This window comes from Melopsittacus undulatus, chromosome 9, assembly GCF_012275295.1.
Source record: "Melopsittacus undulatus isolate bMelUnd1 chromosome 9, bMelUnd1.mat.Z, whole genome shotgun sequence".
Lineage (NCBI taxonomy): Eukaryota > Metazoa > Chordata > Aves > Psittaciformes > Psittaculidae > Melopsittacus > Melopsittacus undulatus.
In genome coordinates this window covers 30469353-30489974 of record NC_047535.1, presented here as the reverse complement: position 1 = coordinate 30489974, position 20622 = coordinate 30469353, and the positions used below count along the sequence as shown (strand labels likewise).

The 20622-nt window shown below is 39.8% G+C and overlaps 1 protein-coding gene across 1 annotated transcript in view; it reads right to left on the bottom strand.

Annotated features, from left to right (window-relative positions):
• Positions 1-20622, bottom strand: part of TAFA1 (TAFA chemokine like family member 1) — a 214028-nt gene that overhangs the window by 33951 nt on the left and 159455 nt on the right. Inside the window, exon 3 of the mRNA XM_005149404.4 lies at positions 9464-9604. Coding sequence (XP_005149461.1) covers positions 9464-9604 — 141 coding nt within the window. The remainder of the gene's footprint in view (positions 1-9463; positions 9605-20622) is intronic.

The following is a 20622-nucleotide window of genomic DNA, read 5'->3' as shown; positions in this document are numbered from 1 at the left end:
ATTAAAAGCAATCTATCTGCCTGCAGAATAGGTACTAATGACACAGGGCAAGGATGCTTAATGCATAGAGCACGGCTCCTTTCCATACCTCTGTCTTTTGCATGATAGTTTCAAAAGGGAAAGGCAGCAATTTCTTACATGTTATTGAATTTTGCCAACCTACATCAGCACTTGTGCTTGCTTAACCTTGAACAGTTATTGTAGTAAACTGAATGGTCTACGAAAACAACTCCCAAAGAGGAATAATGCTTTCTTTGAGACTGCTTTCTGACACTTACATACAGAGACCTCTTCCAAAACCTGCAGGCTATGCACGTGCTGAATAGCACCCTCCCTCAGCACAAAGTCTAAGATTTGAAATAAATCCCTTGCTTGCAATGTACTTACTTGATTCCTAGAAGTAAGGCAATTCTGTAGTGTTAATGCTTGAAAATCACCCTAAAACAGACTATGGGCTGAGAAACTACTGAGGAGTTTGGGTCCTAGAGCTGCCTGGTTGTATTATGAGAGGAGGAACTGGAAATGTGCCTGTGATCAATTTTATGGATAATCAATTCTCTGAAATGAATTAAACACTTGTTGACTTTGTCCGCCTGTAGTTGAAGTTACCAGATTAATTCTTGTGGTTCAACACAGTGGACAATCCCAGTGCTAAGTCAGTGACTCTTTTCTTGAGCTCACTGCAACAGTAAAAGGATTAATGATGTGTATTCTTCTTACAAAAATTTGATTGCTGCCTCTTTAAAATTTCAGTGTAGAATAACTTCAGGTTTTTGTCTCCTAATTTAGAGAGAGCACGCAATGTAACATTTCTCGTTTTTACTTAATCATCCACTTCTTTCTTATTCAAATCCTAATTCCACAAACCACATTCAAGCTTTGTGAACTAGCTCCATGTTTACAGATAGAATGCAGCTTTGAATGAGAAGAAAAAAAGGCCTAATGCTCTGCAATAATCTGATCACGTATTTTCTGTACTGTATTAAAGACACCTGTAGACAAGCAGCATTTCACAGCCCTGGTGCACTGAAAACACAGTATCTGATGCAGAAAAGATGTATGACATGATCTTATGCAGAATTACCCATTTAGTAATATGGTCTTTCTGGCAGAGACAGATTATGATCTGAATTACTGCAAAGATTTGGTGTAAGGGGATACAGCACAGATGCTAACTTGACCTTAACGTTTCTCTAAGCTCCTCTTGGCCACTGATGAGCTGAATGCTGGTCCCGTATATTCCCTGAAGACTGTGAACAAGGATTAATAGCCAGTTGCCATTCTGTTTGCTCTCCTAAACGCAACTAACCATGCCATCATTTGGCAGAAACTAGCAGGTCTCTCTGGATTTCAAGAGCCAGTTTATATCAGCTGAAAATCCTTCTTGGGGTGTCAAACCACTCTCTGAACGTATTTTGTATGCTGCACTCGGACCACACACGAATGTGCAACAAAGCACAGATAAATCCAGTGTTTTTTTAAAGGCATGGTGTAATGGTTTAAATCTGTTACTCCTGAGTTGCCACACATCCTGTAAGAGCTGGCAACATCACTCCATGCAGATGTAGTAAATGATAGCAAAGCTTTTTTGCTTGCTGCCTTGCTGCAGACACAGAACAGACTCCATATCTTGTGGTAGGTGTGGTAGATATGATTACATCAAATGTCTTACACAAAAGCACCTCCTAGATATCCAGATCTTACTCTGCTGATCTACTTCTTTGTTAATCCCCAAACAAAGCTTTTTGGCTCTGACACACCACTACTCACTCCAGTCCTGTGATCTCTTCTTGGACAGGCTTTTTCCATCTAGTTCCTGACATTTGGAGATCTCTCCCTCAGCATTGCTGTATGCTGGCTAGTTGTAAGAGCATCCCTGAAGATTCTTTTGCCTCTACATCTACCATCTGTATATTTGCAGATAGGTCACAGGGGCTGCTGCCCCTCCTCAGGCTTCCTCTGGGCTCACTGATGTAGATCAGTGTATGCAAAAGCTATGAAAACCCCTTCTCTGAGATGTCCTCCACGCTTGCCAATCCTTATGCTACCTGAACTCACAGGGCTGACCTGCATGGTCCTGCCTGTGGCTGTTCCCACCCAGCTTGTGCTTCTTTTTCCCTGCAGTGACTGTCACACTGCTGTGGTCAGCTGCCCTCCGTGCCAGCTCTCTGTGCCCCCAGACCCCCTTACCAGGCTCTTTCCAGTGCTGTGATTAACACTTTAAGATACCTATAAGAGGAGAAAACTCCTACTGTTTTTCCATTTAGCTTGTAGTGGGTTTATTGCAAGTATTTGACAGAAAGGTTACTTTCCTCTGTACGGAGGTGAAGTAATTATATGTTCCTGTATGTCTTCACACTGCTATGCAGCCATGCTATTCTCTAATTTCACCATAAGGCTGCAGTTTGTACACCTTGGTTGGCTGCAAGGGCTGTGTTCCCTTTGTGTCAGCACTGAAACCTGTCAGCTGGAGCCTGGAAAAATGACCACCCCTCACACAGATGGAGACAGTGCCATGACTGATGGCTTTTTTCCTCTCTTAAGTAGAAAAAGAAAATGTTTTTCTTGTGGAAATTGGGATTTAAGTGAGCTCCCTGTACTTTATCGGGGTGGATTAGTCAGCTGTTCTATGGGCTTGATATTAAAAAGGGTGGTTGCTTTGCTATGCAGGAAACCGCAATGTCAATTGGAAAAGAAAGAAATGTAAGAGATAGGTAGGGAGATAAATTATAGCTGAGATGAAGATGTACTCACATAAACCCACAGTCAGACGATCTCATTAGCTGCACCATCTTCACACCAAAAAGACATGATCATCCATCTACTTCCCCCTAATGCCCGGTGGATGTTTGCATGTGCACAAACAATGCAGCCCTTGCTGAGAGAAGGGAAGCTTCTGGCTCAGCAGCCCTTGCTGCAGATTCTGGCTCAGGTTGGCTTGAATCTGACCCTTCAATATCTCTCCCCTGTGCACCTTAATCACTGAAACATACATACATATCTGAACAGCACTGCATTGATGTACCACCCATGGCAGGATGACTCTGCAGCATGTGCACAGCTATACATATATATGTATACACACATACATATGCTTGTACACATACTTGTTCAAGGAGAAACATGGACTCTCTGCTCTCCTCAGGTTGCTCCTGGGTTCAGGAGATGCTACTGTGTTCCAGCACAAAAGCTCACCCATCATCAGCAGGGTCAGGCACACACCTCCCCTCTGCTCCATTCAGCTTCTGCCCTGCAGATTACAAGGCAAACAGGTAATGAGAGCTGCTGTGCCTTGGTAAATGAACTAATTACTCTGCCTCATCACTGCCAGTTTTGCTTTTGCTCCCCTGAAGTCAGCACCTCTCAGGGTCTGGCTGTCATTTCAGGGTGGCTGCAAGGGCATTTCATGTTTTTGACAAAAGCAAAGTCTTAAAATACTCCACTATACAGTTAGGCTTCTCTCTCTATATATATCCTCTTTTTAATAGTGCATGTGATATACTGAATTTCTTTTTGAGCTTATCAAATGGGTGTCAGTGGGGAGCAGAAACATTTTTCTTCCTCCTTACAAATGAAGTAATCTGAATTCACCAAGTCAAAAAAAAAATACGAGTCTCCTGCTCCGTTCCATTGGTACTGCAGAAGGACAGGACTATAGATTTTCCCAGGAGTGTGGAATAATTCACCAAGCCTGCTCGTTATTCATATAGACAGAGCATTAATAGTATGGGACCCTGAGATCTCTTCTTATCTAGGCCGAAACACAGTTAGAGGGATGAAAAGCTGACTCCTTGGATTTCAAAACGTATTTTTTTCCCCTTTCTTCAAGAAATAAGAATTGATTTGAAGTATTTTCAGAGTGGGGGAAAAAAAAGGCTTTCTAGTGATACCACCTAATGTACACATTAGATAAATAGAAAACTATTGGCTTTGTGACTGTGAACTGTTTTCACTTGATGTAAGTGCTGATAGATACAGGATTATATCTAACAAAGCATTTACTAAGGACCTGACCCAAAGTCAATAGGAATCTTTCATTTGACTCTGCAGGACTTGAATCTTGCACTCACTCCAGGGAGAGCCAGGCAGTTTCTGTGTTTACCATTCCCATCTCTTAGCCAGTACGATCTGGGGTAGCACAGGACGATGCCTGGGCTGTGCACCAGCTCAGGGTCTCATGGGGGGATATGCTGCACATCTGTACTGCAGGAACACAGCACTCAAATAATGAATGCTCACTGTACAGTAGACATCCGTAATTTAAAAACCAAAAGAAATTAGCTCATGTCAACACCATGGCTGCACTTAATGTCTGCCCAAGGAGTGACATACCTGGTATGATGCTTTCAGTTGCAGGTCCTGGGTGAAAGAAAGGAGGCCAAGTGCCAGCAAAGGGAGCATGTGCTGATGAATGTTGTTCTCTCTGCTCCCACTATTGGACATGGAAAAATAAGGATGTGTAGTACCAACCATCCAGTAGCATGAGTGGAGAGTTGTGAGGTGCTGGCACAGAGAGGCATTAGGTGTCACAGTTCTCCCAGTGGTCATTAAGACTTGTATTTAATTTCTTAATGCTGCCATGATGAGGTCTGATGCAAATTCACAGGGTCACATGGTGGGTAGTGATGGATAATCCTCAAACTAATAGAAATCAGAAGTATGTACATGCATGTTAATATTTCATATATTATAGGACAAAAGGGTTGTCAAGCATTGGAACAGGCTGCCCTAGAAGTATTTAAAAGATGTGGCACTTAGGGACATGGTTTAGTAGTGTGCTTGGTAGTGCTGGGTTAACGGTTGGACTTGATGATCCTGAAAGTCTCTTCCAACCTAAATGATGCTGTGATTCTATGATTTGAAATGTGATGTTATCCAAAGCTGATCTGGGAGAATGGGAAATACGGGATTAATTTCATTTTTGTGTTCTGTAAGATGAAGTAGTGAATAAGATGAACAATAGAAGAAATCTTTCTCCCACTTAATGTAAAAGATCTACTGGGAATGGTGAAAAATTCTAAAAAAGACAAATATCTATTTAAAAAAGAGAAATATACGAGGGGATTTTGTTTGTCTTAGTGAATTCTTTTAGGTTTATATGGGATAAAGAAAATTAACTTAAGAAAAAACAACTAAAGTTTTGGAGCCACCAACTCATTTTCTAAAGGATGTGGGCTTGACACCTGAGAGGACAATCGTCATGTGCACACTGACCCTAACAGGAAGATGCAAGAAGCATTGCTGTAAAGAAACAGAGGACAGTAGTGGGAATGTGTCTCTTAGATAACCACAATACCAAAAGAAGAAAGCAGTTACAGAAGGAATAGAACCTCAACACACAGGATAAATTGTACTAGCCATGCAACAGCTAACAAGGGGACAAATCCCAGCTATTTGTGCCAACACCCAAGTGCCCTCATAGGCCCACAGAGCTTATTGCAGGAGTATGAAAATTCATGGGCTTCTGAAATGAGCAAGACAAGCTGTTTGTAAGCAAAGTGGAGAGGGAAGGTGTGAATTTAGAAGTATGGCTAAGAAACCCTTGCAGAAATAGCCTGTACGTCACACAAAAGTGCCTGCAGTAACGGGAAAATGAAAGAGAGCAGGTCCATCAAAGCATGAGGCTAGAGGGGTCTGCACGCTAGTCTGAGCTACAGATTCAAACCCTTTGCTGGTCCCCACTGTCTCTGAAGTAGGTGGGCAGGGTATTAGATCAGGAGTTGAAGTGGTACCTTCAGACAGCCAGTGTACACGCTGTGTCCAACAGCATCACTGTGGGGCAGGTTAGTTACACTCTGAGCTGTGCTCAGAGTCCTTTGTGCTCTGGAAGCAGAGGGCTGGGGACTCCCTAAACATGTTCGGCACTGCTTTCCCCCCCTTCAAAAAAGGATTCTCTCAAGCTGCTGTAGCACAAATCCATTTGGACTCGCTCTGGAGACGTATTTGAACAAATGAAGAAAATAATAACAGCCGTGACAGAAAGCTGAACAGACTGATGCTCATGGTATGTGCTACTGCCAAGTGGCACACAAGACAAACTGTAGGAAGGAAAAGGACCATTCAAAACCATCCTTCAAAAAAAAAAAAAAAACAAAAGACCTTGAAGTAATGAAGGGAATCATGAAAGTAAATGTGCAACACGAGAGACAAAGAAACAGAAACTGGCAGTTCTGTTTCATGATAAGATTTGGCTTTTGTTTGCTTTCACTGTTGCTCCTACATAATTCATTGGTGATTGAGGCAGGTTGTAGGAGAGTGTCTACTGAATGAGCAGCAAGGAATAATTTATAACGTCTGAGGTTGCCACAGTCTGGCCTCACTATACTTTCTTAAGTTTGTTCGACTTGGCAGGAAGTGATGCTTAGGAATAGATGGCAACTTCCTGAACTTCATAGCTCCATAGTGCAAAACCACATACTTAACCTGAATGTCAGCTCATTCAGAAGGAGGGATGCATGCATTAGTCATATGTGCTATGGTGTCCTATGTTGTGCTATCTGTGATATCTCACAGCAAGAGGACAAAAGGACCACTTATCACTCCTGATTCTTATTAAAAAGGTTAAGCTGACTCCTATGTATAATTGTATTCTCTATTAAACAGAAAACAAACCCAGCTCTCCACACAGTGCCACCCACACAGGCCAGCTGTGTCCTGGAGCAATAGGAGTGCAAGGCAATGCAACCCCTCCTCTGTAACATGAACTCTATCTGTAAAAGCACCAGCCCTGATGAAGTATTTTCCTGATGATATTAGACTGAGAAATACCAAAAGTTTGTTTCTGATTCCATTATGTTTCAGTTCGGGCAAATGGTGTAAACAGGGCAAGTCTGAGTTTCAGCTCGTTTTATACACATTTCTAAGCAGCCATCGTCCATATGTGGCAATGGCTCAAGGTAATAGTCAACCACAGATGGGAGTCAAACTGCTAACATGGGATCTCCCACTCACTGTTATTTCTCAAAGACGCTCAGCCTGGTCAGGTGGGAGTATACTGCTGTACCTGAACACCCACGGAATTTTGGTTAGTGAACCCAAGCAAGCTTTCTTAGTGACAGATTAGGAGATTAGGGCTTGGAATCATATATAGAGTAAAATTCAATGTGAGATTGCTTAATCCCTTCAGTATGGTAGGTAAAGGAGGTAAAATACTGTATATGGCAATTTGAAGTGCCCCTGTATACAAAAGAAACAGCAAATCCCAAAGCTTTGTGTGCGTTAAAATCCTGAGGTTAATGGGACACCCATGGGAAGTTCTGGGAGTTTGCTTTCGCAAGAACAGAACTACTAAATAGGTCAAAGTTTTGACTTAAAGCAGGTCAGTATGCCAAAGTCACAAAGTGAATTCTGGGATAAAACAAAAGCAGAAGAAAATGCCCCTTCTATTAATTTTTACAAACTGAATATTGGGCTTTTGAACAGTTCACCCTCCATCTACAACAGAAGCTATGGGCTGACTACAACAACTAAACTTGAAAGGAGAAGACATTCCTTTGTAGTTCACATTTGTTGTCTTTGAAGTTACTGTGAATCTTACTGATGACTTCAATGAGACTAGCTTTATATTAGTCATTGTTTTATCCCTACTCCTTTCAAAATTCCACACAATAACATTTCTTTTCATTGTAATCCTGACAGAGCAATTAGGCTCCAATCCACACCTGCACCCAGCTTTTTTCTTCACACAGAATACTTTGAGCTCCTCTTCTCTGAACAGAATTATGAGATGTGAATTAACGGTGTCTCTGCTCTATCCAGTGCCTCTGTTTTTCATGACCTGCTGAAGAACTTGAAATTCTTCAAGGCTTGCAGAGTTGAGCTTTGGTTAAGGCCAGCTGCAGGTTTCAACTACAGCTTTAGGAGGGTGCTTAACAGAAAAAGAAAAGCTTATTTTTATCAGGGTAATCAGGCAATATCAGAATGACAGAATGTGGACTAAAGCACAATCATTTCCAGATGCATTTATAGCATGTTTATAGTCCCAAGTTCAGAAGATGCACTGCATTCTCAGTGTAACAAGCTATGAAATACTGCATGATTTCACAGAAATAAAGCAATTTTGTGTATATAAAATGCTCTTTTTGAAATAATAAGGCATTTTCATTCTATCTTTAATATGTAAACCAGATACAGACACACCACATATACTTGCTGAGAAAACATCCGTCCAAGGCACCCCAATCTCATCTTTCTGGTGTTGAAATGTGCAAGCTTCAGAGCTTTGTTTACACAATCCTCAAGTCCACAACACCCATCCATAATCCTGCCCCACACTGGGCTACAACCATACCATCCTCTGCTCCCTTGCTAGTGCCTTTTCAGCAAGTGATTGAGGAAAGGTACCCAGAAGAAGCAAATTTCCCAAGGTTTGCTTGTAGAGCTGCTCCCTCCCACTCACTTGTGGGGAAGCTGAATGCCAAGAGACAGCCTTGAAGAGAAAAGCTTGGCTGCTTCCAAAACCTCCAGCTACACCACCACCCCTGGAAATCCAGGAATGGGAAGGATGAGGAGAGCCCAAAGCAGAGCCCACCTCAGCTCTGGTCAGAACAAAACCTGGCTCTTTGGAGCCCTTTTGGGCAGTGGGGTTATACAAACAACAGCACCAAACATTTCTCATAAAGAACAGTGAGGAACTTTTGTGAGATGCTCATTTCACACAGCTGCTGCACAGAGGGACTCTGCAACAAGAAGCGGTGTGTTTGGGAAGGGTAACTAATGGGATTAGTATCATTTACTCCCAGTCTTCTTTATGTGATTTATATTTTGTTAAGCACTTCGAAGCCATGGCTCTTTCCCTGACTGCTGCATGGTTTTACTTTGCAACAGTGGCAGGGGAGCCCCAGAGAGGAATACACCCTGTGGAGCTAGACCTGATATGAAACCCAAACACAAGTAACACAGTGGTTTTCCTTCAGCAAAAAAACCAATTCCCATGACAAGAAACAGCACCAGTGATTTCAAAGATAAAGGTTGGCTTTTTTTCCCTAGCTTTCTGTTGTATTTATTACAGGACAAGATCACAGGATTTACTTATTTGTCTTTGTTTTGCCACTGAGTTTTCAAATGGCTGGTTAAATCAAAGTGAACGGTTGTTGTCCTTTGAAATATTTATGAATCAGAACTATTGTAGCACTGGGGGCGGTCCTGTGAAGTGATGCAGGGGGTAATTTTGTCCAGTTATTTATTAAGGGCTTGATACTGCCACAGATCTGCTATACGTATCTAAGTGCCTATACTGAATGCTATAGTCTCACTTTTTGAGTAAATCTTAACATGACCCAGGTGCACAGAACCATGCACTAAAGTAGCAGACAAGGTGGTGTAAATGTGTGCTTATGCGTTAGGATTTTTCTGTTACATTAAACAGAGAACACAACAAAATTCCTAAGCATAAGCTATAGACTTAAAGCTATTTACTGGATGGTACACAAACAGAGACATATATACAGGAGGAGCTACTTGCCATCAACACAGGAAGGTCTGTTTCTTGTAGTCCCAGCCACTTTCCCAGGTAGACAGGAACATTTTACTGTTTGTGATCTTTCCTCAATTCGATTCTTATTACAGCATCTGTGTGCTGCTATAACTTCACACGTTCCTCCTTCTGGCAAAAAAAAAAAAGAAAGAAGAAAAAAAAAGAAGAAAAAGAAAAGAATATTGACACTCTGGTTAGGAAGAGCAGCAGTGGCTAATCAAAGCACCCAGGCATGCTCCTGTCTGCATCTCTGCACAGCTTCTATATGGGTGGGATTATGTTCTTTTTCCCATTATGTTTGCTCCTGCATAAGCCAGGTGCTAGCATACTGCAGTTTTAATAGGAAATGTAGATAAATGTCTCTCTAAAGTAGCTATAGTTTGCCTGTATTATTTTAGAATCTTCTCTGGCATCAGCAGAATTTTTGGCCTAAAAATTAATGTGTCAAGGTTTGGGCCTGAGGAATATTACAGAAAATGTGCAACAACTGTTGGCTGATTTTGTGCTTGTAATATTGGAGGCCTCTTCCCCCAAATATTCTATTGTACAAGGACAGGGGCTAAGGAATCCATGTAAAAATGAGATTTTGCTCCAAATATTTGATTTTATGCCAGTACTCAGCCCCTAGTGAATGACAATCAACCTCTCTGAACTACAGGATGTTCCAACAACACTTCCCTTTGCTACCCCACTCAGTAAATTGGCAGTTTTAAGGCAGGAAACATTCCCATTGTGAGCAAGATCACCAGGCTTAAATTGTCTGTATTTGTTCTTTGTGAACATTTGCAATAGTTTAGTTAGACGGAGAACACAAAGGAGTGATAGACAGATAGACAGTGGCATAGGGTTTATGAATACTTGATGTTTGTGGCATATGCCATGCACAGAAGCAAAGTGTCAAGTGTATTATTTCCATTCACCTTAGCAGCACAGGGCAAGGAGATGAGAAGCCACATTGGGCTAATGCACTGCTCAAGTAATTTCCCAGTTCCTCAGTTCAGATTGTATTTAGCTCATAATCACCAAGTATTTATAGTGCTAGTCTGGTCCCCACAGATATTTGGCTACTTTATGAAACTGCAGTATAAATTTGGCAGGATTTGTTTAAACTTAGTGCAAAATGTCATGCACAGCCTACTGAAGAACACAAAGTGTAAGAAGGTTTTCTTTATACCACTATGAAATGTTAACTGTACATTGCTTTTACTATAGTATAAAAACCTTTATTCCTGTCTTTCGCTTTCACTCTTTTTGAAACTACTTTGAGAGTCCTTGAATACTTCCATAACCCTGTATCCAGGTCTGAGAATAAGCAGTGTGGAGGTGCTGATAAACATCCGGCTGTGAACAAAGGATGTTGGAAAAGGTCTGGGAGTCCAGTGGCATCTCCCTGCTCAGAAGCAAGTTCTGTTACCTGGTGATTCTACAAATGTGACATTTCTTGGTGAAGCACTGGGCTGGATGGACAGGGAGGAATCCCCCGTGACTGTATGCAGTTAAGATCACATAGTGGTGTTCCATTAAGTTGCATCCAAAGTACTGTGGATACAGCTACCAATAAACAGGAACTCCAGAAAGTGTGGAAATTATTTAGAATATTAAACTTTCAAACCACTCACCTTCCAGGGTGAGTCAGTAGATGAAAGCCTGTGAACTTTCATTAGGGTAAATGAGTTTAGGTGTTATGTTCATGGGGTTTAGCACTGGTGAGTTTGCAAGCATGAGTCAAGACCAATTCTGCAGCAAATATTTAACTCATCTGGAAAGAAATGCTGCTTCGTGTATTAGTTATTAGGTGCATTTGGCCTGCTGACACGAGCTTTTTGAAAGCCAATGGGTGACAGAGAAGAGAGATCCCAACAATTCAGAAAGCCATCATCTGACAAAGAGTCTTTTAAGTGTCTCTTAGGAGTAAGAGGAATTGTGATAATCAACTCAGCACTGAATGGTTGCATTTCTCTGTGAAGTAATTCCTCAGATAAAATCCCTGTTCCCCCATCCAAATCATATTGAAAGCAAGGAAAATGGTCTCACTGGTTTAATTCATCTTATGGTCATGCCCTAAGAGAAGGAAGATTTCTGATTTTATTGATTGCAACCTCAACAATAAAGTATGCAGTAATAAGCATTTCTAATTTTAGACTACATAGACTGTGTGGTAAATAGCTGTGAATAAGCTAAATGCTTAATTTTCTCTATTAATTTGTTGTACGAGTACTAATAACCACATCAGCTAGTTTTGCTTATTTGGTTAACTATGCAAAATAAGGGTTTGTGGTGAATGAGCTTCATAACACCTTTAATTGTTACATGGAAGCACAAGGTGCTGCAGCAATAAATAATTTAACCCAAAGTGTGTAGTTGCTTAAGAATGGAAAAACAATGAAACTATAAAAGCAATGAAAAAGCCACTTCTTTTACCGCTAGACAGCTAAGTACGTCAATTGGAACTGTCATCTGCATGAGCTATAACTGTAATCCACATAATAAGAATAAGACCCTTCCCAGTGCTGACACAGAAACAAAAAAATACATTTCACATGGAGAAAGTTCTGAAAGTTACACACACAGTTTTCCTGGAAAATGTGACATGTATGATCAGACTTTTCATTAGCCTATGTGTGACTACTGGATAGCATTGCGTGGCATGTGTTTTGCTGGTACCTATTGTACTAGCCATGCATATACATGTTACAGACTTATTAAAAGCCACATACAAAATGGGAATAGAGAGGAGTATCCAGACAAATTCAAATGAAAACAGTGAGACTAGGAAAAGAAAAAAAAAATTGAAAAATCATGCTCTTGATTATGCTGTTCACAGAAATATAAATATATAAGAAATATACTGGGGGGTGGGCTGCTGTTTCCAATTTCAATTTCTATTTCAGCTGTACGAATGAGGAAACAAGTTAGAGCAGGGAGGGGAACGTGAATCAATCTTCATTTTCCACTGAAAAGAGATTCAACATGTGCAGATATATATGTGAAGTACCTTTTTATTCCGTGGTTTTCAGTTATTTCCTATAATTTGGGAGGGGTGGGGGCAGCAGGAAATGCTGCAATGCCAGAATCTGAGGGCTTCTGCTCCTGAGCCAGTGATTCTTTTCTCAGTGATTCTTCTATGTTATGGGAAGACCCAGTGAGATGTTACAGTGCTGGGAGCCCTGAAAAACTATGAATTATTGACCTGATAGGCTGTGAGTGCAGCAAAAGTTTGAATCATTGTCACCAAACCCAGAAATATCTTTTTTTGAAGTTTATGGTCTATTGAGCTAAGGTAGCTTCTGGCTTTGTTTCCACAATAACAGCCTCACCTAACTCATTCAAGTCAAAAGGGGATTTGCCATTAATCTTAAAAGCAGAAGAAAGGGCTCTAAAACCCTCCAAGCAAGTGTCTTCTGAATGTTTTGTTGACAGTTACATTTCATGGAGTGGCTTCTTCAGCCACCTGGCAAGAAAAACAGCTTATGTTTTCTTAACTCCCTGCTGCCCCCAAAAAATCCCAACAGGATTGGAAATGGAATAGGAACTTGCAAATCAGGAAAAGCTTTGCTCTGTCTACAAGGAGCTTCAGAGATGAATGAAAATGCCTCAACATGACTTATATCCTCTTCACACCAAACATTACCAGGACTTGATAATAAGAACAGCTGATCCTTTCTGAGCTATCAGTTCACAGGATACTCTCAGCTTTGCATGAAGCAAATGAGATGCCTACCAAAGCAAGAGGGACAGAATCGGCTGCTGGGAAGGATTCTGGGCTGTTGAAGATGGAAACTATTGTGGCATTCCAATTTTGTTCATGTCTTCTAGCCTTCCAGAAGTCTTTGTTCTGCATAGTCTTAAAACATGAAACTGCAGAAATAATACCTCACCCTCACTGTAAAATGAGAACAACTGTTTCTCCTCCAAATGATTTAATTCTACTTGAAGGAGACTAAACTCCTGAAATCATGTTCATGTTTGTCTCTGTTACAAAGCCACCTTGAGCTTATACACTGCAGAGTAAGATATTTTATCATTAGTATGAGACTACAGTAGGTGGCTGTGATTTAAAATATCTGATCACCTACAGGGTCTGAGTGCATGCCAGACAGAAGCCAAAAAGCCATCTTCTAGTCATCTCTTTTTTTTTATATCTCTAGCTGAGAGGTAATAATAAAAGCATATTTTGCACTTCAAAATTATAACTCGCCTCTGTATTCTAGCTGAGCCTGAACTTATCAGTAAACAAACATAAAAAAGGCAAACAGCAGTACTGATTTGTGTTATACATTGTGGAAGTCATTAAGTATGACTCAGGTAGCAAAACTTATACATTCTCTCTTTGACAGTGATGACAATTTAATAGTATTTGACTCTGCTGAGTTACATGGAGCATCCTGCAGCAATGAAAGAGGTTGTTTATCAAAATGATAAACATGTTTTCATTTCCTCCTTGGCTGCATGTATGTGATCAGAAGTCTAAGGCCATCAAGAATTCACTTACTCTGGCCACCAGACAGACATTAAGCTATTCAGGACCATCTGTGCCTGAAATGAGTTCCACTTAATGGACCTTCCTAGGGCAGGTCAGTCTTAATGAATGCATGTCTGCATGAATGCATGAGCAAAGCACTGCTTAGGTGAGACTTCTTGGGTTGCTTGGCGGAGGCACACACGGCTGATAGATAAGATATGCCTTTCTTTTAGGGGTCATATGCCCAGTGATTTTAGAATTCAGATCCTCTGTTAGATTTTGTTTCTATCTCATTGTCAATGCACCATGCAACCTAATCCAGTTGAAGGTTGTTGTAAGAACTTGTTTGTATTTCTTGCAAAAAATAGTGAAACTCAAAAACTTAATCAGATTTGCTGGTCAGGTTCTACCCTCTGTTACACCATAAGAAATGCACCACAGGAACACAAGCTAAGGAAATCATACAGACCAATTTTACCACCATTTATCACCATTTACTGCAGTTCATTAGGACTGTTACTGGTTTTGATAGCCCTGTTTATTGGTACAGCTTTATACATTACTAGAGAGTCAATGTTCCACTTGCTATCTTGTTCAGGGTTGCATACCCATATATTATTCTGATAAGTGCGTAAGTATATGCAGATGTTGCTAGACTTAGGAGATCAGAGAAAACTTTAAACAGAATTGAAGTTTTTTGACTTCAAGCAAATGTTTAACAACGTGAGAGTAAAAATTCTTCACACATGAAAACTTTCCAAAATCCTGCTTACAGAAACAAACTGGTAAAAAAATTTGCATCCTTGCTACCTCATGCCTCTATACAAACATCCTAGAGAAAGAAAAGGCAACCCTGTGACAGCCATTTTTACATCTACTAGGAAGACTTTGGATTTAGGGGCTGCAGTTCGAAGAGCTTGCAGTTTGAATAAGCTTTGGAAACTTCCCAGGTGTAATTAATACATTCATAAGCTTTAATCAAAATGTTTATGCCAGCTAATGTGCCAGAACTACAGACTACACTGCACTGAGGGGGAAATACTATACTTTACTTTAAGAAATAATAAGCTACTACTATGTGGGCTGAGAGCCCACAGAACCCTTTCCTGGTGGGTGGTGCAACATTCCTGTTTAGTTCAGGCTCCAGTTCCTATGTCGCTGATACAACAACCCTATTTTGAGTAAGACCAACAAACTTATTGTCTTGGTTTGTGTTGGCTCATTTCACATGGTCAAAATCTGGAGAAGAACTGCTCAACAAAGCAGGTCAGATACACCTGGAAATTAATATCATAGTAATCCAAAGTTTTGATAGATTCTGGAGTCAGAATTCATAAGCTAAGAGGCGCAACGTGCATTTAGCACAGGTATCTCTGGTTACTTATGGTGCTATAAGCTAATGTTCTTAGAGCTGTTTCAACATAAAGGCCATTTATATGAAATTAAAATTTTCTACAAAAAAAATAGGTAACTAAAGAATTTCTAGAGGAAAATAATAATAAGATTTTTGTTCAGCAAAATGTTAATATTTCATTTGAATACTAACACTCTTTTCTTTTTCATTTGTATTTTATTTTCCATTCAGTATAATAGGGGAAGCAGGGATATGCAAAGCTCTAATTAGCACATGGATTTGTAGTCTTTTACAGTTTTCTACTAATGGTCTCTGCCATCAGCCACAGGAGGCTTTTTATCTGAGAGATTTACAGATTCTTACACTTACACCCAGGACAGACTCTGATCTTCGAGAACTGTTTTATTCACAGAAATTAAAAATAAGTATTATTTTTGTAAAGGAGAAATGGTCCAGATTCTACTCTTGAATTCACAAAGAAAACCCAGAGCACACCAGTGTATGAGATGTGGGTGGATCTAGGGCAGGCTTATGGATTTCCATATCAAACCAATATACACACTAGAGAATAGATCTTTCTGCTAAAAAGCCTTGCAAATTGATCTCCTGAGAAAATTGCACAGGACCTTATTCTTATGCATATTAAAAAAAAAAAGGAAAATCTCTTAAAGATGAATCAAAGGAAAATGGTACCCAGAAAAACAAGGCAGCCTTCTAGCTACTGCCTCTGGCACAACGCATCTCAAATGGCAGTGCAATAACCAGCGCTGGCTGAGGTATTCAAGAGGACAACAGGGCAAGAGTGGCTGGAGAGGAATGCTGGTGAGGAATTTGCTTCTAGCTGTTATTGAAGCAGTTATAGGTAGTTTTAATTATGATTTTGCATGCACATGTACAGTGTACACATACACAAAAATGACACAGTTTATGAGAAAATCCCACCTACTGTGTGTGTATGCAGTCCCTGACAAGACAGCAGTAAAAGCAGACAGGCAGAGCTCGCTGCACATACCCATACACACACTCCATCCATTTGATTGTTTTTAGAGGGTGTATTGCAAGTTAATTGCAATAGGTACTATCAGCATTCTTGCATTGATGAACTGCAAAAAGCAGATATGCAACCCAAGAGGCAGTCAAGAATCCAATGTGCTCTTAGTGGGAATCTTCAGTCCTTTAATGAGATCTCTTTTACTTCAAATGAGATCAACTTACAGCAACTTTAAAAAATGGAGGTTTGAAATTAGAAGTTTTGGTGGGATTTACAGCTCTGGAATACCAGTGACAGATACATATGAAGAGGCAGGACTTTAACATTCCAGGAGGAGAAAAAAAAAGTTATTTTTGGGAAATAAGTTCCATATCACAAAGTAATAGGCATTATGACTCTAAATTTCATTGACTTTCGGAGAGAAATGACACTCCTGAAAGTCTATATCACTTGTAAATGGGATTTCTTGGTCTAAATTATGTAGGCCTGGTAAGGCCTAACATAAAATATGGAAGTATCTTTTAAGAAATCTTGCTCTTAGTCACTTGGGTGGTTTGGAAAATTTAATATTTGATATGTCAGAGAGGATAAAAAAAAGAAAAAAACAGCTTGGGCAAAATAGATGTAATATGCCTGCATTCAAGCACTGCTCCTCCTACAACTGCAGGCAGCAGTATAAGATACAGATTAAAAAGAGCTGCTATGCTATTCTGATCATTGCTTTATAGCTGCACAATTCTGCCATAGAACAAATTTTCTAGGTATCAAAGCTGTGGAGAAATGAACATTGCTACTGCTGAACAGAAACGAACATTTCCAATATTGGCATCTCTAGTTCTTTGCTAGAGTGCAGTGAAAATCCAAAGTGGAAGCAGTCCTGAAAATATCCTAAATTTTGAGTGAACTACAGAATACTGTTCTTGGGGCCTCAAAATGTTGTTCTAAATGCTGCCACAAAAAGGCATCCGAGGAATGGATGTTAAGTTAAATGAATCTCAGAAAAGACACACAATGAAAGAAATATAGGGTGGAATAATTAGGCTCATAAGAAATATGATTTAAGCAGAGCTGATGATGAGAAATGAATATAAAATTGTGCACTAGAATTAGTTACTAAGAAAGGATTTAGAAATTATTCTATGTCAACCATGTGAGTGCTGTTTAGTCCAGCCAGAGTCTCATTCTTGGCCAATAGGCTTTCCCCAAACACCTTGATGTTTCTGTATCTCTAAAATTGCGTATGCTTTTCATTAAATGCCTTTATCTTCACCCTACTCTCCAAATTAGGAAACTATATTATTTTTCCCATCAACCACAAGAGATACCCAAGATTGATTATTGCACCTATAACACATCCTTTATTGTTTCGTATGATACATGAAAATCTCGCACTAAGGGTTTCTGTTAAATATTCCTAAATTCATTTACTGATTACAAGGATGATGAGCAATATGCAACTTTAAAATGCAGGCTTTAAGTCAAGACAGAATGATGTAAGGATCTTAAACTCTTGTGGAAAAACAGAATGATGTTGTCCTATACAATTTGTCTTTTGATATGATTGCTGCAGATAAATTCATCCCCAGATAGTTTTATCCACTAAGGTGATTAGCCTATGGAGAGTCTATGATGTGTTTACTGAGCAGAGTAACATAGTTTATGGTAATGCTCTTGTCATGCTTTATAAATGTGTGAGGTGGTTTTTATGAAGTAGTTAGATAAGGGATGGAAGTAATGGGATCCATAAAGAATGTACAATGATGAAGAGCTAGGATTGCAGAGACACAATAGACAGACTGATGCAGTAATTCTCTGTAACCAGTGCAGGAGCTGTGTTAATCTTCCACAGAATGGCAGTAAATAAAAAAAACAAAGGGAAAAGGGACTGAAGGGATTTGGCCATTGTGCAAAACTGAGATGTTAGGGTGGGATCAAAGTGAAGACCGTAGGTTACAGCATATGGAAAGAACATGTCACTGTACAGATGCTGGATGCCATGAGCAGCAGCAGTAAATTCTACCCTGTGCTGCAGCTAGCAATGTCGACCAATCATTTCTCTGTCATTTTCCCATGGACAAGTGTGCACATTATCCCACCCCATATATTCCTAGAGTCATTCACACTGTGACCACCAGCAGCTGGTCCTGCCTTTGAGCAGAAAATTATAGCTTTGCCAGGAACTGACTCTACAATGGTACAGAAGGACAGAGGATGGACCTGAAGGAACTGAAGCAATCAGCTGGTTTTGCATGAAAAAGCGTTTTACACTGCATACATTATCTGTAGCAGAAGAACCTGGTAGTTTCCAGCCTAAGGAATTTATAGCATTCATTACTGAACCTTATTTAGCTTCAAGCACAGTCAAACACTTCAGTAAATGTTCTGGACTGGATATGAGAACGGCAATATCTTAATTTCCAGACTACTACACCGTGGTTATAAATCAATGAGTTAAAAAATTCTCTCCTAAAATAATCCATTTAATCCAGACCTAAGCACGATTTCTCAGTTTTCCAACTGGTCAGGACCAAAGTATGCCTGAGGAAGAGGGGTGGAAGCAGAGGATGGCATAGGATTCAAATCTTATGTTCTCCAAATTTAACTCTTTGCTGTGACCACTTCAATGGGATGCTTTAGTGGAGGGTGGTTACTTCCTCACGAAAATTTTAAGGCAGAGGACAGTAGCAATACTTTATTTCATACTGTTTTCTTCTTTTTGTTTTGTTTTGGTAACATTCATCTGAAAAAAAACGAAGTCTGATTTCCTCCCTTTCCAAACTACTTTAAACATTCCCCAAACCTCCTTTCCCTTACATTTTCACACGGTCACCATCTTGAGCTGCCAATTTTACCATGAGTCCCCATGTTTTGATGTCTTTCTCCTCCCTGTTTGTGTTGATGAGCAGTATTTTACTTCCTGTCACCTAGATTTGCTCTTTCTGCTCCAGCTCTCAGCATACAATTCTAACCCTGATTTATTCTAGTTCTGCCCCCTTTACCCTTTTTGTTACTGTATTGAATGTTTCTCTCTTCTCCCTTGAAGCTCCTGGTGAACCACACAATGCAATGCTACCTCCTAATAATTGATCATCTGTCTCCTGTTCAAATTTGTACTGTTTCTTTGAATACATGTACAATTCAGTTCATTCTGTTCCCTTATAATATGAATAAAAATGGCTGCATACGTGAGTGGAAATACATGAAGTCTACTGAGTAAATAATTTCCTACTCTGAAAGCAGCATGTGACACGTACAGCATTGGCTTGAAATTCATATTAATTTATTTTTTAATAAACAGTAGCAGCATGCAGGGAGCTCTGCGGTTAACAGAACCAAAAAGGCCAGGCAGAAAATGCATTTGTTTTTCTGTCTCCTGTTTACCCTTGGTAATGATGAGCATTCACCCAAACAGTATCTCTGACGATTTGGAATCAGCTTTTTTAATTAAAAGCTGCTTTTTAAACAGATTTATTTTTATTTTTTTACTAGAACATCTTTGGTGAAACACATTGACACTTCATTGGCAAGCAGCAAAAAATTTAAATTCAAGATAAAATCTCTATGCCTCAGGGGGTGTATAATTCATATAAATCACTACTTTTAGCTAATGATTTCCAGTTTCTTTCCAATGTAGTACTACAGCCAAGAAACTTTGTGCCTTACATCCTCATCAAAAAGGGCCAAGTATCTTGAAAACTGAAGTTTTCAAGACAGAAGGTATTAGGAAATTATTTGAACTATGACTCTTAGGATCACATTTTATATAAAAAACTTCAGACAAGCAATAAATAAAACCTTAAAACTTTTTTAGTCCAAAATAAACCAAGTGATATAGTTCAAGGCAATCATACAAAGAGAAAAAAGATATATGCATATGCACTTTTGCATGCACTGCGAATTCCTAAGAAAACACAGCTAGTCTGACTTGCTGCAGGTGCTGTGCCAATTGCAGCACTGCATGCTAATGGTTCTTGTACACTTGATTCTTCTTAGGCTTCTCCTGATGCATGTCCAGCCTTGACCATTTTCAAGCTAGTTGGAAAAACACCATTTCATTCAACTCCAGCTTCAGATAACTCAGGTTTAGTTGACATCCCATGGGTTTCAGGTACATCTAGGGTGTGCAGCTGTAGGTGAACCCCAGCAGAGAAACTATCATAATGCTCTGAACCCTCAGTTCAGCTTCCTGAATTTTCAGTTTTGAAAGTTTTGGATAATGCCAAGTATAAACTGAGTTCTCATTACAAATAAAAAAGAAAGAAGAGAAATGCCTGCAAACTAGAAATAGGGCATCGCTGCCAACTTGTTTTAATAGTGTTGGAAATTAGAAGCAGAAAAGG